Genomic DNA, 17,848 nt, shown 5'->3' with positions numbered 1-17,848 from the left:
TACTGTTGTCATGATTCAGAATTACTCTGAGGATGATGCTTGTAAAACCCTGATGGGGTAAGCCCTTTAAAAAAAATAATAATAAAATAAAAAAGCATGTGTGCCTCCAGACAAATAATTTGTCTCTTGTTTTGGTAGCAAGAGATAAAGTTATGTATACATAGCATCTACTGGATGTGCATGTACATAGTTCTCATTGTATCTGAAGCACTAGTCACTGGAATGTGAGTGAGGTGCTCTCTATTGAACTGCACATTTCCAACGTTCTGTGCAATGTTTCCTGTTTGTTTTAACATGTAGGAAGAAGGAGGAATTACAGATGATAATACCGTGTCTAATCAGCTTTGGGTAAGCCTGACTGTACTGTTAGGAGTTATTCTAAACTTTGGCTAAAGTAGTGAATTCGCTTTTGCTGGGTGCTGGGTGTTAGTTTTTCCCTCCAGACATCTTTCCAATTTGTATTCAAGTTTTAGAAAACTTTGCTTGATTTTATCTGGAAGATACATGGTTCCTTATTCCAGTAAGGGCTGAGGGCACTTCCAGTGGAAATATCTATGTTGCGATAGACATGCTTCAGTAATTTAATGGATCATGAAAGCAGAGACCATTAAAAACATCTGAGCGTGAAAAATGTTTCTCCTGTGCGTGCAGCTCAGTTTCACATCAAATTGCTACAATATTGTCACTAATTGGTTTAATTACTGCATGAAATGGCTGTGGTAAACATGCTGTTATGTGAAACTTTTTCTTGCACTGACTTTTCAGTAGGGAAAATGTTTCTAAAAGATTAGGGTTGGAATTGATACATAATTTTTTAAGAAATCACTTGATTTTTCCTCCATTGTCTGACAAATCATTTCCTTTCCCCCTCTAATTCTCTTGCTGTGCTTTTGCCCCTACCATAGGAACCTGTCTATGCTTCTACTTATTCTCCTGCTATACCTGTTGCCCATAAATTTCATCCTTTTGTACCTATTCATCAGGTGAGCAAAAGCTTGCACACTTTTACATGGTTGTTGGAATTCCTGATCACTTAAAGAGTACTTAGTTATGTGGGAAACTACTATATATTCTGCCTACTAAATACTTCGCTAAAGAAATGTACCATAAGAAGTCCCTATACTACGTACTTTCCACCAACTTAAATTCCATTAGTATTTTTATTAAACTACATCTCTAAAAATTGCATTTATCTTTTAGATTATAGATGATAAATTAAATCAGGCTAAATACAATCTGCCCAAGGATGTTAGTGTGTTCACTTCTAGTACCATGAATCATTAGAAACTCACTAAATAGGATTATGAATGGAGTAGTTCCTAAGTGCTATGCATTTTTGCTTCTTACAATAACTGCAGTGCATCCTGCCTCTCTTTGAATTAAGTTTCTATAAAAAATATATAATATTAAAAAACTGATCACATTTCAATTCATTAAATGAACAAAGCAGTCTGTCATAGATGGTTTTTATTTCATGCTCTCGTTTCCTCCAGACATGTTTTTCTTACGTTGCATTCACTACTCTTTTGTTCTAAAAGATTTTGTTAAGGTTGGCACATCCTGCTTCTGTTTTCTGCCTCTCCTGTCTTTCCTCACTCTTCTGTTTCTCTTCCTTTAAGGTCAGTAGTTCTAGTTTGAGAGAATCAAGCCCCCTGGTCTTTGATGAACGGCATCCTTGGAGATGGAAGGTGAAATATTGCATAAACTTCCTGTTTTAGTTGAAGGAGGAGTGAGACAGAAAATAAAATGATTTCAAGACACATTCCCAAAGCAAATTAGCGTGACCAAATGGATGCTTTGGTTGGTAACAGCATTCTTTTGCTGTTCTAGTAAATGTTAGGAGTGTGTCACGTGACATTGCAAAATATGTCTATATAAAGAAATTCCAGGTCCATATTCTAAACAAGTTTTAAAGAACTAATTTAAAAGCAGTTAATAGTTAATGAGGGCTTTTAAAGTAATTCACTTTCTCTCAGCCTCTTATTTAACCAGCTTAGTACAGCAGTCAGAGTGAGCAGAACCAGAATACCAGCCCTCCTTCAGAAGAGATAAGCGAAAAATGGGAGTGGGAGGGTGGGGAAGGAGGACTGAACATATAAAATAGAGTTAAAAGAAATCTGAAAGAAAGTGAAAGAAGGAGCAAGAACAATTAATTTGAAGGTCTGAGCCGATCTGGCAGCTCTGATCTTGTTTTATATCATCACCCTGTCCTCTACCTCCCAGCACGGATCTATGGTTGAAGCATTATAGGAAAACCTTTGAGCTTTTCTCCAGATTATATACTAGTTGCAGCATGTGCTGTGATTGTCATACTTAAAATACATGGTTGTAGTATGGCTGCATGCCTTTGAGTAAGACACATATATATATCTATATATATATTGGGTAAACCATTGGTACAGACAAAACTTCATTCATACAAATAGTCATGAAAAGCTAATAAAAGTGGTATGGGTTGTAATAACCGATAGAACAAATCAGAAACTGTCCACACACTTCTGGAGTTTCTAAATAAAGCTTCACATTGATCACAACCCATACCACTTTTATTAGCTTTTCATGACCATTTGTATGAATGAAGTTTTGTCTGTACCAATGGTTTACCCAAAATAAAACCTCTAATTTTGGGCCTGCAGCTGAAATTTGCTAAAACTAGTTTTGTGACTACATTAAATTCATAGTTTGTAAAAAAACAGGTCATCTAATAAGGTAACAGATACATTAACCTTTAGAATCCTAGAATATCAGGGTTGGAAGGGACCTCAGGCGGTCATCTAGTCGAACCCCCTGCTCAAAGCAGGACCAATCCCCAGACAGATTTTTACCCCAGATCCCTAAATGGCCCCCTCAAGGATTGAACTCACAACCGTGAGTTTAGCAGGGCAATGCTCAAACCACTAAGCTACACCTTAAGTACATGTAATTCTGTTCAGATATTGGACTGGTAATATTAAATTTTCAAGGTATACACAAACTGCTGCAAGGGCAGTCTGCATGGTATCTGCACAAAACATTAATCAAATAACTTCAAATAGCAAACAATCTAATAAAAATGGTCTTTTGTTTACAGAGACCATTTGTGAACAGGAAAAAGGGCTATGTTACTATAAAGTCGCATAGGAAACAAAAATAATTCCTAAATTGTAATCCTCTCCCACCCTCCAATTCTTAAATACATTGGCTTTCTCTCGTGCACTACGTATTTTGGAAGCTCTGTTCCTGCTGTTCTCTGCTTTACAAGCTAAACTAGCACCTTTCTTCCTACTCCTCTGCATAATTCACAGCATACAGTTTAAAGGAAGTTCTTGTTCTTTTGAAAACTACATTTTGATGTTTCTCATCTCTTCATTCGGTCTCTTCCTTTCAGACAGAGACAATCCTAGAGGTTGCCATCTTTAACTACAATCCATTAATTCTCTTATCTCTTGCATTCAAACATACATGCAGCCGTATCACCTTGGGTTGTGATCTCATAAGGCAAGGAGAGACATGATGTGGATGGGAAAATCCAGTGTTGCAGGAAGTGGCGCATTTACTTAGTTGTAAGCCATTCCTTCCTCTGAATTGGTACTGAATAGATGTCGAAGCACAATATGTTCTGGAACTGTGCTGCTATAGATTTTAATGCAGAAGAGACCATCATGATCATCTAGTCTAACCTCCACAGGAGGTTCTGCCTCATTTAGTAGTTGCTGCTTCAAGCCTGTAACTTGTATTTTGAGCTAGAGCATATCTTTTAGGAACATATACAGTCTTGCTTTAAAACCTTCAAGTGATAGAGAATCCACCACATCTCCATGTAGTTGTTCAAATAGTTAACTGCCCTCACAGTTAAAATTTTTACCTTATTTTTAAGTCAGAATTTGACTAGTTTCAGCTTCAACCATTGGGTCACATTATGCCTTTTTCTGTTAGAGTCCCCGGTATCTAAAGTCTCTTCCCATGAAGGTACTTGTATATCATGATCAAGTCATCTTGTAAACGTCTCTTGAATAAACTAAATAGATTGAGCTGCTTTATCTCTCATCATAAGGCATGTTTCCCAGATGTCAAATAATTCTCATAGCTCTTTTATGAACCATTTCCAATTTGTCAACATCCTTTTTGAAGTGTGAACACTAGAACTGGACACAATTTTCCAGCAGTGGTCTCACTAATCCCTTATACAGATTAGGGTACTCCTACTTCCCCATTTATACATCCCAGGATTGTGTTAGCTGTTTTAAGTACAGCAGCATGCTGTGAACTCACGCTCCATTATTTATCTACCATGACCTCTAAGTCTTTTCCAGAGACACTGTTTTTAAGGATACAGTCCCCCATCCTGTTCTTGGTTCCTAGATCTTGCATTTGACTGTTACTCAAATGAGTCCTCCTTACCAAGCAATCAAGGCCAGTCAATGTAAATGACCTGTCTCCTCATTATGGGCCAAGAACAGATTCCTACAGCAACCCACTAGAAATACCGCCATTGAATAACTACTTCCCATTTACAATTATTTTTTGCAATCTATCTGTTAAACAGTTTTAAATCTATGTAATATGTGCTGCGTTGACTTTTGTATAGTGCTAACTTTTTCAGAAGATCATGCATGTCAAATGGCTTACAGAAGCGTTAAGTATATTATGTCCACACAATTACCTTCATCAGGCAAACTTGTGATCTCATCAAAAACAATAAGTTCTACATGCCAATTTAAAAAATGTTTAATAGTTGGTGTTTAACATACTCCCTCGTTAGTGATAAAACAGAAATTGTTTCATTATTACTGGAAGATTTGAATACATGATTCTGCTTTTTTAATACAAAAAAAGAAATATGTATTGAATATTTTACCTTTTCTGCATCCTGATGGATAATTTTATTATCCTCATCTACAGTTGGATCTATACCATTGCTAGAATTTAATTTGTTCCAGGTATATTTTAAAGAATGTCTTATTGTTTTTAACCCTACTGGCTGAAGATTTTTCATTGATATCTTTAGCTTACCTTATCAGTTGTCTGTATTTCCTAAATACTGATTTGTACTCATTGCTATAAGCTTCTCCATTTTTCCATGTGTTAGATATTTTTTTCTTTTCTGTTGCTGTCTTCGTCTCCCCTTTTCACCAGGCTGTTTTTAACCAAAGAAGTCGTCTTCCATGCCTGGAATTGTCTTATTTGGGCCTCTAAAAACATTAATTCCCAATTATGGTTCACATTTTTATGTTTAAATATTTCCTCCCACTCATATAATAGTTTTCAGCTTTGGGAAACTGGCTTTTTTTTTTTTATTTTTTTATTTTTTTTTTTTTAAGATTGTGTGTGTGTATATATTACTGGTTGATACTATATTCTGTTTGCAGATAGTATATAAAATCAGATCATGAACAATTTCATATGTGTAACCAACAGTTTTTAGTTCAATAATCAATTAAACTTTCTCCATCAGAATGAGGTTGAATATGGAATTACCCCAAGTTGGTTGCAATACTTCTTGTGTTGGAAAATTATCAACTATAATGTTAGAAACTCCAAAGATATTTGACCAGAGGAAAAATGAAACCTCCAACATATGTCCCCCAAGTTGAAATCCCCAATGACATTTTTCTTTCTACACATTATGGATAAACGTTTAAGGAGGTGCTTATCCTGGTCCCTTGTCTGATGTGGTAGTCTAAACTCACCACTACCCACCTCTTGAAGTTTGTCAGTACACTGATCCATAAGCATTCCTGTTTCTGCCCTTCTGAATTTTCAGTAGCCAAGAAGCACAGGTGCAATCCTTCAGCCAAAATTAAATCACTTGGGGGTTTTTTGTGTTTTTTTCCAAAAAGCCACTTGATTTTTTCCCACATAAATAAGGTTGTGTTAATGCCAGAGTTCTTGCCAAAATATAACTTCAGTATTCACTTTGCATATAAAATCCCCCTTGTGGTTTCAGTAGGATCACTATTCATTTCCTGTCCACATCTCCTATGGAATGTTGCTGTGATCTAGGAAACCAACAATTCACTCCAGAGGTAGCTGCACTTCCTGTGGGGGATGAAATGTTTCTTATAGTTTGTAAAGTATACTGGCCTCTCCCGCAGCGGCAGCTGTCTGAAACAGAACATTTGCACAGTGAGTGAAATGGTGCTCTGCAGCACAATCAACGTATGGAGACAAAATGGCATCCTCCATGAAGCATGACCTCGCAAGCACTATACGGGATATGTCATGCCATGCACGGGATGCAATGTTGTAGAGACGGTCTTCCGCCAGCACACGCAGTAAAGAACAGCACTTCAGCGTAGTAGCAGAAGGTGAAGGAAGAGAGCTGGTGAGCTGCAGCAGCAGGAGAGTAAAGGTAGCCGTACCCGGCCCTTCCTCCGATACCCACACCTAGAACCCAGTCTCCTGTAGAACTCAGTCTCAGATAGTGAGGACTGACCAGTTTCCCTCAAGTGGAAGGGAGCAAGTAACTGTAATGGCTTCTAGCAATAAAAGAAAAGTGAATGCAGAAAACGAAGCATTTCAAGGTAAATGGGAAGAAGACAACTTGTTCATTGAATGTAATGGATAACCACAATGTCTCATGCACTTGAAAGTGATAGCTGTGTTGAAGGAGTACAATATCAGTTGACATTACAACACACTTCACAAGGCAAAATGTGAGTACCCTGGAGAGTCACTTGCCGCTCTAGTTAAGGACTTGAAAAGCAAACTTCAAAAGCAGAGAAACATACTGATGAAACCTGCAGCTGTACTAACTTCAAGTCTGGCTGCCTCTTACGAGGTGTGCCTTGAGCTAGTGAAATCTAAAAAGCTTTTTAAGGATGGTGATGTGGTAAAAATGTATGCTATCAAGCTGGCTCATCCATTGGGAATGGAAAAATGACAAAGAATTTTGAGTGTCATTGCCTCAGCAAATTGTAGCTAGGAGAGTAAATGACATGAATGATCCTGTGTCCTCAAAATTGAAGACAGTTGGTGAAAATTGTAAGTGCTTTTCATTAGATTAGCTCTAGACAAGAGTACTGACATCGGTGATACCAGACAGTTATTGCTTTTCATCTGAAGCATTTATGAGGATTTCTTCATGCATTAATAGTTACTGGAGCTAGTTCCAAACAAGTGCAGTACAAAGGGGGCAGATATTTACTTGTTTCTGCTATGAGCAAATATGGTGGTTTCCAACAGTGCTGTTGCGTTGTCACAGATAGTGCACAAGCCACAACTGGCAGTAAAAGTGGATTTGTAGGTTTGCTGAGAGAAAATGAAATTGGAAATGAAGGCAGTTTGTGGGAAATCTGTTAAAATTAGTGGTGTGATGACCAGTGTAATATAAACAGTCAACATCATCCATGGAGGAAACAGAGCACAGAGGCACAAGAAATGTATCTGCTTCCTTGAGTTGAATTCAGAATGTGGGATTTGCATTTCCGGTCACAAGTTCAGTGGTTGAGTGGGGGGCAGTACCTGCAACATTTTTTTTTCACTCAGAAAGGAGATTCTTGCTGTTCTGAAAGAAGAAAATGTAAGCAACGCTGCCCAGTGTCAAGAGTAGTTGGAAGACTGAGCATTTCTGTGCTCACTGGCCTTCTTAACAGATGTAACCAGCTCATCTCAATTCACTCAGTCTCTGGCAGCAAGGTAGAGATCAGAATATTTCTACACTTTTATGGGCCATTTTTCCACAGAAAACTTGGACTCTTCAGAGGAATGGCATCACCCATTTTCCATCACGCAAGGATCTCTCAACTGAGACTGTTGTGGCTGGTTTTCACAGCTTCTTGACAATTATATTGGCTATCTCAGCAGAGTTCAGCACCAGATTTGCAGATTTTGAGTCTGAGATCCAGCATTCAACTGTTCAACAATCCAGTGGAGGTACCAGTTGAGCAGCAACCACAAGATCTTTACCTACAGCTGTGTGAACGGCAGATTTATCCTTGGTTTCTTTCAAAGAAGAATGGAGTATGTGAAAACTTCTGGAAACTTGTCCCTAGTTCAAAGGCTTCTTGTGCTGAAGCTGTGCTCAATATTGGGAAGCACAGACATTTGCAAAAGCACATTCTGTCATGAAATAACATGTGAAGTCAAAACATCACAAGATGTTGGAGAGTGACACCCTTGCTGCTGTCTCTGGCTTGCCACTAAGAATATTGATAGTGACATTGGAACTGTAGTGCCAGGGGAAAAAATTCCTCAGTGTTCTCACTGAGATGTGCTATTCTCTGATAGATTCATTTTATTTTAATGTTTTTCTATGGCTAAAATAAATCATGACCTTAATAAAAATCTGATTCTAAACTCTGGAATTATATTTTTGTATGTGACCCACCAAGGTGCCCCAAAACTAGCATCTGGCCCAAGTGTGTTGTAATGTCAACTGATATTGTACTCCTTCAACACAGCTATCACTTTCAAGTGCATGAGACATTGTGGTTATCCATTACATTCAATGAACAAGTTGTTTTCTTCCCATTTACCTTGAAATGCTTCGTTTTCTGCATTCACTTTTCTTTTATTGCTAGAAGCCATTACAGTTACTTGCTCCCTTCCACTTGAGAGAAACTGGTCAGTCCTCACTATCTGAGACTGAGTGCTACAGGAGACTGGGTTCTAGGTGTGGGTATCGGAGGAAGGGCCGGGTACGGCTACCTTTACTCTCCTGCTGCTGCAGCTCACCAGCTATCTTCCTTCACCTTCTGCTACTACGCTGAAGTGCTGTTCTTTACTGCGTGTGCTGGCGGAAGACCGTCTCTACAACATTGCATCCCGTGCATGGCATGACATATCCCGTATAGTGCTTGCGAGGTCATGCTTCATGGAGGATGCCATTTTGTCTCCATATGTTGATTGTGCTGCAGAGCACCATTTCACTCACTGTGCAAATGCTCTGTTTCAGACAGCTGCCGCTGCGGGAGAGGCCAGTATACTTTACAAACTATAAGAAACATTTCATCCCCCACAGGAAGTGCAGCTACCTCTGGAGTGAATTGTTGGTTTCCTAGATCACAGCAACATTCCATAGGAGATGTGGACAGGAAATGAATAGTGATCCTACTGAAACCACAAGGGGGATTTTATATGCAAAGTGAATATTGAAGTTATAATTTGGCAAGAACTCTGGCATTAACACAACCTTATTTATGTGGGAAAAAATCAAGTGGCTTTTTGGGAAAAAAACACAAAAAACCCCCAAGTGATTTAATTTTGGCTGAAGGATTGCACCTGTGCTTCTTGGCCACTGAAAATTCAGAAGGGCAGAAACAGGAATGCTTATGGATCAGTGTACTGACAAACTTCAAGAGGTGGGTAGTGGTGAGTTTAGACTACCACATCAGACAAGGGACCAGGATAAGCACCTCCTTAAACGTTTATCCATAATGTGTAGAAAGAAAAATGTCATCAGAATGAGGTTGAATATGGAATTACCCCAAGTTGGTTGCAATACTTCTTGTGTTGGAAAATTATCAACTATAATTTTAGAAACTCCAAAGATATTTGACCAGAGGAAAAATGAAACCTCCAACGTATGTCCCCCAGGTTGAAATCCCCAAAACTAGCATCTGGCCCACAACATTGAAAAGATTGGACCACACTCTGAATATTTTATCTAAGTTGTCATATTTCTTGATGTCAAAATGTCTGGCTGCCCAGCCAGTTAACATTTCTATTGAACTCCAAACAAACATAATTGTGCAGAGGTCTGTGGAAGAGGCACAAACATCTGGGGAAAGAGCGGGAGCTTCCAATCCTTGTGTTAGCTGCTTCTTACTCTGTAATTCCTCTTGCTACTGGTGGATGATTCTTTATCTTTTCAGATAAATTCTTAGTTACACTGAATTCCTTCCCTGTCAACTTGCCTCTATAGTCACGCTCCTGGTCCCTTAAAAGTATTGAACTGTGTTTAATTCATTCAGTATTGTCAACTCAAGCATTCAAAAATCATGAGTCAGGCTCTTTTTTAAAACGTGATTTTTTTTTTAAAGATATAGATATAGCTATATAAATTGGGTCTTCCTATTTTCTTTCTGGTTTCAGAGCCTGTAGGGTGCATTCATTTCAAGTTTTCAAGCTTTTCTCTGTAATTGTGAGGGCTAGAAAAAAAAAATTAAATGAGAGCTGATGTTCTCATGCCATTGTTTGATTACAGCAGCTGGGTTTCTAAGAAAAGCACCAAATAGCTTAAGAGTTGCAATAAAATTGATGGTTGGCAATGCTGTTCTTTGGTGTGTCCTGTTCATGATTTCTATATAACACAAATCCAAAAAATGTTAGCTTCTTTTTAAGGTAACTGATTTGTAGAAACTGAACTGATTCTCTGATCTGACTCAGCTAAGAGGAGGGAGAAATTTATGGTGGCTTTTTTTCCTACTTAATGTACCTTCTTCCCCAGTTTCCTGTATGGATGGAGGGCACTGAAATAGTTCCTGCTCATAACTGTTTCTAATCACTGACACTATTGAATGTCTTTCTTAAAGCAAACTGGCAAAAGCTCCATGTGGGTGAGACAAAAGGCATTTGAATGATCACAGAATAAAATTATTCAAAAAGAACAAGCTGGCGCAGATCCCAAAGCGATCAGCCTCTAGAGACAAGGCTGCTAAGCCGGTTTGGAGAATGTACCGCTAGAGACTGAATTAAAAATCATTAAACTCGGAGGTTAAAAATTCTATTTATAATCCACTGTGCTACTTAGGAATTCACATTTGGAAGCTTCTCACAGAAATCAGTCAAACAGATTAGCAGAAAATATCTCAGCAGTACAATAATTTAGAAAATTTAAATCACCTAAAGTTTTAACATTATTAATCAATTTGTTTATTTTTATTAAAGCTAGGCTAATTGTCTTGCAGTGAGTGAATGATGTCAATTTCCTGAACCAAGATATGCCATTGACTGAAATTTCATCTTACTACTGTAATAGGATAGCAAAACTATAAAGCTTTTTAAGGTGCAGGGTCCTTGAGCTGTAGCATCTATGGATGTCCCTTTGTAACATGTATCGCTTTTCTCTCAATTTAAAGGATAGTGGTTGAAATGTTTCTCCTATTCATTGTTACGTATTGCAGAGTTTACAGCAGTTAAACTCTATTTCTTCATTTCTCAAAAAAGCAGAAAGTGGCAGATAGCCATGAGAGTCAAATGAGTATTGAAGAAAGAAAACACCTGATTACTGTTCGGGAAGAAGCCTGGAAGACAAAGGGTAAAGGAGCAGCCAATGACTCTACCCAATTCACTGTAGCTGGCCGAATGGTAAAAAAAGGTCTGTAAAGAAATCATCCACATATAAATAAGCCACTGCTTCTCTATCTGGTCAAAATAAAGGGCTAATCTTAAACAGAAATGGTATTCGTGTTTAGCAAGAGAGGACTGTTTAGCTTCAGCTAAATGTCATTGTGCTGTTTGTTGTAACTTCTAGTGAGTGCTTCTGTTGGTCATTTTGTCCTGCATTGTTTGCAGTTGCATCCAGTTATTATGAAGCTCAATAGTAAATTGTTTGTACACTCATACTAATGTTCAATTTTTGTCCCCAGTCCTACCCAGAGGGCACAATTGGATTTCCCTTTATTACATAACTCTCATTTGACAATTGAAGTGCTCTGTCTCATTAAGAATTGAGAGAGTTAGCTATTGACCTGTAACTGGCTTCTTTTTGCAAGAATCTCTCAAAATATTTAGCAAATGTACATCTACTGATTTTTTTTTTTTTTTTTTAGTTGTATTTAGGCTATGAAACAGAATTCACCAGTAACTTTACTGTTATGCTGGTATCCTTGAGATACCATAATCAGCTGAAGGATTTACAGCAGATTTTCTGCACAGAACAAATAATTGGGGTATCTTAGCATCATAGAATCAGCCAACCACAAAACCCTTGTTTTTGATCCTAAATTGCATAGGGATCTGTACAGATTGTCCATGTAAAGGTCAAAATATCAAGAAAGGCTCACCCTCTTTAGTCAGTGGACCTAGAAAGGTAGCCACTGGTGTCAATAGATGCTGGTCCATGCCACGCTAACTTTCTGCCATCCTCACTATGTTGTGTGACCAGGGCCAGAAATATCACTCTTATTAGCATTCCTGTGTGTCACCATATTACAGAGCGGGCCACATCGCAATAGAAAATAGAACTGATCTCCGGGACAGAGCTGGGCGTATAACTGATTTTTTTTGTTTGTTTGTTTTTATTGGCAGTTCTGAAAAATCAACACACTCAGGTTTGGGTCAAATGAAAACTTTGTTTGACCCGAAAGGAAACATTTTGTTTCTGTTTGTGGGAAGTTTTGTAATGTAAAAGTAAAGGAGGGATTTGGACTTGGCATTCCCATGTTTCGGGAGAGTGCCCTAACCACTGTGCTATAGGCTCATCTAGCATGGGTCTGTGGCAAAGCTGCTACTCCAGTACATCCCCTCCTGCCTAGCTGTGGCACCTTGTACTTCAGTTTTTCCCTACTGTCCTTTAGCCTACTCAAGCTGTAGAAGTCTCCTGGCCCTCGGCCAAACTACTTCATAGAGTCCTATCCCTTCCAGGGCCCCACAGGGGTCCAGCCCAGGCCTGTGCATCTACACAGCAATTCTAGTCCTGCAACCCAAGCCTGAGTCAGCTGGTATGTCTACACAGGGATTAAAAGCCCCGTGGCACAGCTGTGGCTAGCCTGGGTCAGCGGGCTTCAGGTGCGGGACTAAAAACTGTTGTGTAGATGTTCAGGCTTGGGCTGGACCCTGAGCTATGGGACCCTGTGAAGATAAGAGGATCCTAGAGCTTGGGCTCCAGCCCAAGCCTGAACGTCTACGCAGCAATTTTTAATCCCGCAGCCTGAGCTTCATGAGCCTGAGTCAGCTGACCTGGACCAGCCGCGGGTTTTTGTACCCCGTTAACGAAGTCCAGGAGAAATACTCAAAACGATGGAATATTCAGCCCACTTGGGCTCAGCAGGCCACCTCTTCCTGCAGGCATGCCTTGGCCACTGTAACTTGTCCCTACGCCTAGTCCCATGCCCCTGTGCCCCCAGAGGCTAGCAGGCTCTTCCCTTTTTTCAGGGGTTCAAGCAGGCTTTCACTCTTCGGGGTTCCAGCTCACCCTGGGGGTAGCCTGTATGCTCTTTTTCCCTCTCTGCTTCCCAGCCTCCTTTCAGGCTCTTTGCCAGAAAATAGGCACTTCCCCCTCCTCTCCTCTGGTTATCCCCCCTCCAGCTGGACTCACCCAGCTCTTTATGAGAATCCCCTGGTTTGTCCAATAAATAGGTTGAGCCACCTGTTCTCCAGTCAACCTGATCTGTCACAGGCTGGACCATTAAGGGCCAGCCAGCCTGTGTTGGTGTCACTCTAGGCTAGGTCTACACTACGGGGGCGTGGGTCGACCTAAGATACGCAACTTCAGCTATGTGAATAGTGTAGCTGAAGTTGCGTATTTTAGGTCGACTTACCTGGCGGTGAGGACAGCGGCAAGTCGACCGCTGCCGCTCTGCTGTCGACTCCGCTTCCGCCTCAAGCCGCAGTGCATTTCCGGAGTCGATGGCAGAGTGATCGGGGATCGATTTTATCGCGTCTTCACTAGACGTGATAAGTCGATCACCAATAGATCGATTGCTACCCGCCAATCCGGCGGGTAGTGAAGACGTGCCCTTAGTCTCTCTTGTTGAAGCAGTTCTGTTTGGTATAAAGGACTTGAATAGTCACTGAGCCAGAGAACATGAGTGACCCTTAGGCTGGAGGTTAGGGTTCTCATCTGGGAGGTGGGAGACCTGCTCCACATCAGACAGAGCGGGAATTGAACCAAGGTCTCGTACATCCCCGGTGAGTGCCCTAATGCCTGGGCTAAACGTTATTGTTGGTTTTTTGCTCACTGGAGCAGCCAGAGGAAGCTCTTCATCTCTATGCCAAAAATGTAACTGACAGCAAAACTATGGAGTACACTCACAATGCAGGGTTGGAAGGTTCCACCTGTTGATGATGGGGTGCAACCTCCAAACTTCTCTAGCTTTGGACATAATTGTCCAGTCCTGCACTAGGGACTTTAGGTCCAAAAGTAAAATACTGCATGATGGTATGTTTAAAAAATAACATGCACAGTAGATTCCTTGTGTAGACAACTCAAGTTTCGTTTAGAGTATGTTAATTTTAAAAATAACTGAATTACATGGGATCATTTCAAACTTCCTGAAATCTTTAGATTCATTTGAACCAGGAGATAAAATGATATTCCTTCTTTCCACTAGGGTCTAAGATTGAAAATGATAATTCCTTGATTCATAGAATTAGTGCTTTAATGACATGACAGATGGTTTTCAACACACAATGGCAAAGGCAAACTGTCACACTGAAGAGCTGCTAGAAGACCAGAATAAGATTTCTAATATTTTCATATTTCTGTTTCAATTATGGCATTGACAGTAATTTGTAGGGTCAAACTCAAAGTTCTGCCCTTCATCTTAAAAAGTGCTAATTTCATAAGCCAGAAGGGACCATTATTATGATCATCTAGTCTGACTTTTTGCATCACACAAGCTGTAAAATTTCACCAAGTAGTTCCTGCACCATACCCAGAACTTTTAGCAGGGCTGAAATCATGAAGGTCAGGTATAATCACAGAATCTGTCACCAACTCATAGCCTTAGTTATATCCATAGTACACTTGACAAACCAGGAAAATTATTTTAGTAGCAGCATTCTATATGTATTTAAGGGGGAAAGTTGTAAACATCAAGGCCAGAGAGAAGGTTGCAAGCCTCAAGCAGGGAGAGAATTAGGGCCTGAACAAGACTTCAGTGAGCAGGAGTAGAAAGGAAAAGTCAGGTCCTGGAGATGTAGATATAGATAGGTGTCAACCAAATTTGCAGCTGTGAAAATTGCATCACAAACAGTGAAATCTGGTCTTTTGTGTACTTTTATACTATAGGGTAAAAGTACACAGTGTTTCTCAAACTGTGGAATCCAACCCAAAAGGGGATCACAAGTCCACTGTGTAAGCGGGGGGTCACAGGATTCCCACCCCTACCTCTGAGCTACCCTCACAGCTGAGCGACCAGCAGCCACCAGCCTTCACAGCCAGGCAGAGGGCCAGCAGCCGCCACTCTCAGCTGTTCCTTCAGAGCTGGGCCGCCGGAGAGCAGCAGCCACAGGCCGGCTGCCCAGCTCCAAAAGTGGCATTGCCACCAGCAGCAGCACGGTATGGTATTGCCACCCCTACTTCTGCACTGCTGCTGCTGGCAGCTGCACTGTCCCCAGGATCTGGGCACCCGGCCAGCTGCCGCCACTCTCCAGCTGTTAGGGGGGAGGCGGTGGTACCTCCTTTATGTTTTATGAAGGGTGCCTAAGACACCTTCTCTCCCCCCTCTTCTCCTCCCCCCCCCCAAATTTTTTTGGCTGAAACTGTTCAGCAAATTTGTGTCAAATTTGTAAATTGTTTCAGCTCAACCAAAACTGCATTTTTTTTGCTGAATAAACTATTCTTCAGAAAAATTTCACCCAGCTCTTCTCATTGGCCATTTCCTTGTCCTATTTGTGATCTCCCAGACCTTCTCCACACACCCTACCATCTGTGATTGTGTAACATCCTTGTGGGAACTGCATTAGGTGTTTAATGGAGAAGTAACATTAGGAAAATATTTATTTCTAGCTGCTGGTAATTGGAGAGCCAGTGCCATGTGAACCAGCATTTCTCTGTGGGCCTTCAGCAAATGCTCAGTGGGCCACAGATTGAAGGCTGAGAACGTGAGCCAAACATCCTAAGTGCTTGAAGCTAGCAGTTGCTCTTTAAAAACAAAAACAAAAAAAAAACAGAGAGAAGAAAAAAATTGGGGGGGGGAGGGGGAACTGCTCAGTTGCTGTGGATGTTAGTGTTGTGGAGGAAGTTGGAGAGCCACTGACATTTGTACTGGTTAGAAGTAGTCTGGGCTGGATTTTATTTACATATATGCATCATTTATGTATTGCCTAGATGAAGGAATTATCAAAGATCGGATTTAAATTAAACGGCAAGGTAAAAACGCAACAAAACATACAAAATTAAATCACTGTTTTTTTTTCCTTCGGTCTTAATCACTTTGTGGCTGAAGATTCTTGTGTCTCCAAATTGGCAAATGAACGTTTATCACCCTCAGGAGCTCCTCTCTGCACTGATTTGTTCATCCAGCAGCAGGGGGAGTTGTGTGATCAGTCCAGGCACTCTCTCACCTATACTCCATTGGTCAAAGGCTTTACTGGCTACTTTAAAATCTGCCCCTAGCTCAGGCCTCGTTAATTAGTAGCAAAATGTGTCTTCATTAATAAGATGCCCAATTGTGTTCTATATTCAGTTCAGTGTTTTGGTAATTACTGCATGCTAGGGCTTGCTCCAGGGTGATGTGTCTTTCATATAAAGATAATGAAAAGAGTTGTTAAACTGATGCAGCTTCAATTTATATTATCTGAGGAAAACAGTAAAGTTTCCAAAACAAGACTTAAACCTGAGCTCCTCAGTAATTAACAGCCAGTTACTACATGGAAAAATAGTCATTACATTTTTAAAAGGTATAAAGATTTTTCTTCTTCACTGTTTAAGCTAAGGAGTGAGGGATACAATTCAGTGTTGTGATATACTATCCCAACTGATGTGGCGAACCTTAATCCCAAATAGTATCACTTCTTACTGAATCTCCATATGTTCATTTAAAAAAAAAGTTCTTATGTACTGAGTTTAATTTGTTCTGGTCAAACTTGTGCTAAAAGAACAGGAGTACTTGTGGCACCTTAGAGACTAACAAATTTATTAGAGCATAAGCTTTCGTGGACTACAGCCCACTTCTTCGGATGCTGTAGTCCACGAAAGCTTATGCTCTAATAAATTTGTTAGTCTCTAAGGTGCCACAAGTACTCCTGTTCTTTTTGCGGATACAGACTAACACGGCTGCTACTCTGAAACTTGTGCTAGTTATTAAAGTGCATATTGAATTGGGACTGGGGCTTGAAATATACAGGATGCAGTTCCTGAATCTGAGTCTACTGCTTTGCTTCCCCTGTAACTCCTGTCTCCACACTTGCATATGAAAGCCACAGAGCCCCATGGACTTTGGCTGCTGGTGGGAATGGGGAAGGGAATTGTCTTGACAATTCAAGCCTTTCTTTTTGCTACCTTGCTTAGTAGATGTGTGAAGATTATTTCCATAGATAATGTTCTGAGCAAGAGCTCAGTAGATTCCCTGCAAATCATTTATTTTGCTCAAAAACATTACAAGTGTCTGAGTGATATGCACAATGGTACATACAATCCAAACCATATAAATTTTAAAATAAGCACAAAGGGTTGTTTTAATAGAAAACCCATTTCCCACACTAGGTTACTTTAACAGGCATTAGTTTGCAGTAATAAAGCCTCCTAGTTTACAATGGATGTGGCATTCTGAAAGACTCTGCTTATTCTGCAGGCTTGGCATCACCTACTGCCATAACTCCAGTAGCATCCCCTTTCTGTAACAGGCTGAAGTCTACCACTCCAGTTTCAAAGCCTCTGGAAGGTAGGTAATCAAAAATAGCTGAAACTTATGATGAAGCTTTTATACGTGCTTTAATCACACTGTAACTATTTTTAATATTTTCATTTTGCTTAGAAATAGAAGCCAGGCCTGATATGCAGTTAGAATCAGACATGAAGCTAGACAAGCTGGAAACATTTTTGGGAAGGCTGAATAACAAAGGTATGTAAGAGTAATTTAAGAATGTAATAGACTCTCTACCTGATTTTTCAAATCAGTTAATGTATTTTAGTTACAGTACCTGGTAGCAGAACTTTGTGTACTTGTATTGTTCATTTCACCAAGACCATAGCAAAGGTTGTACACTTTTTTCATGATTCAGTCTTTGCAAAATTTTGTTAGTCACCACCTTCTATTTG

The 17,848-nt window shown here is 40.0% G+C and overlaps 1 protein-coding gene across 50 annotated transcripts in view; it reads left to right on the top strand.

The window, feature by feature from the left end:
• The window catches only part of SVIL (supervillin), a 208,705-nt gene that overhangs the window by 164,519 nt on the left and 26,338 nt on the right, over positions 1–17,848 (top strand). For 29 of the 50 annotated variants that reach the window (XM_065586847.1, XM_065586839.1, XM_065586836.1 and 26 more), the window contains 6 exons: positions 301–348; positions 906–983; positions 1,620–1,688; positions 11,089–11,239; positions 17,382–17,471; positions 17,565–17,651. In XM_065586847.1, coding sequence (XP_065442919.1) covers positions 301–348; positions 906–983; positions 1,620–1,688; positions 11,089–11,239; positions 17,382–17,471; positions 17,565–17,651 — 523 coding nt within the window. The remainder of the gene's footprint in view (positions 1–300; positions 349–905; positions 984–1,619; positions 1,689–11,088; positions 11,240–17,381; positions 17,472–17,564; positions 17,652–17,848) is intronic. The other 21 variants (XM_065586854.1, XM_065586853.1, XM_065586852.1 and 18 more) reach the window with 10 other exon arrangements.

Source organism: Chrysemys picta, chromosome 2 (genome assembly GCF_011386835.1).
Source record: "Chrysemys picta bellii isolate R12L10 chromosome 2, ASM1138683v2, whole genome shotgun sequence".
Classification (NCBI taxonomy): domain Eukaryota; kingdom Metazoa; phylum Chordata; order Testudines; family Emydidae; genus Chrysemys; species Chrysemys picta.
This window is presented reverse-complemented; position numbering and strand designations above follow the sequence as displayed.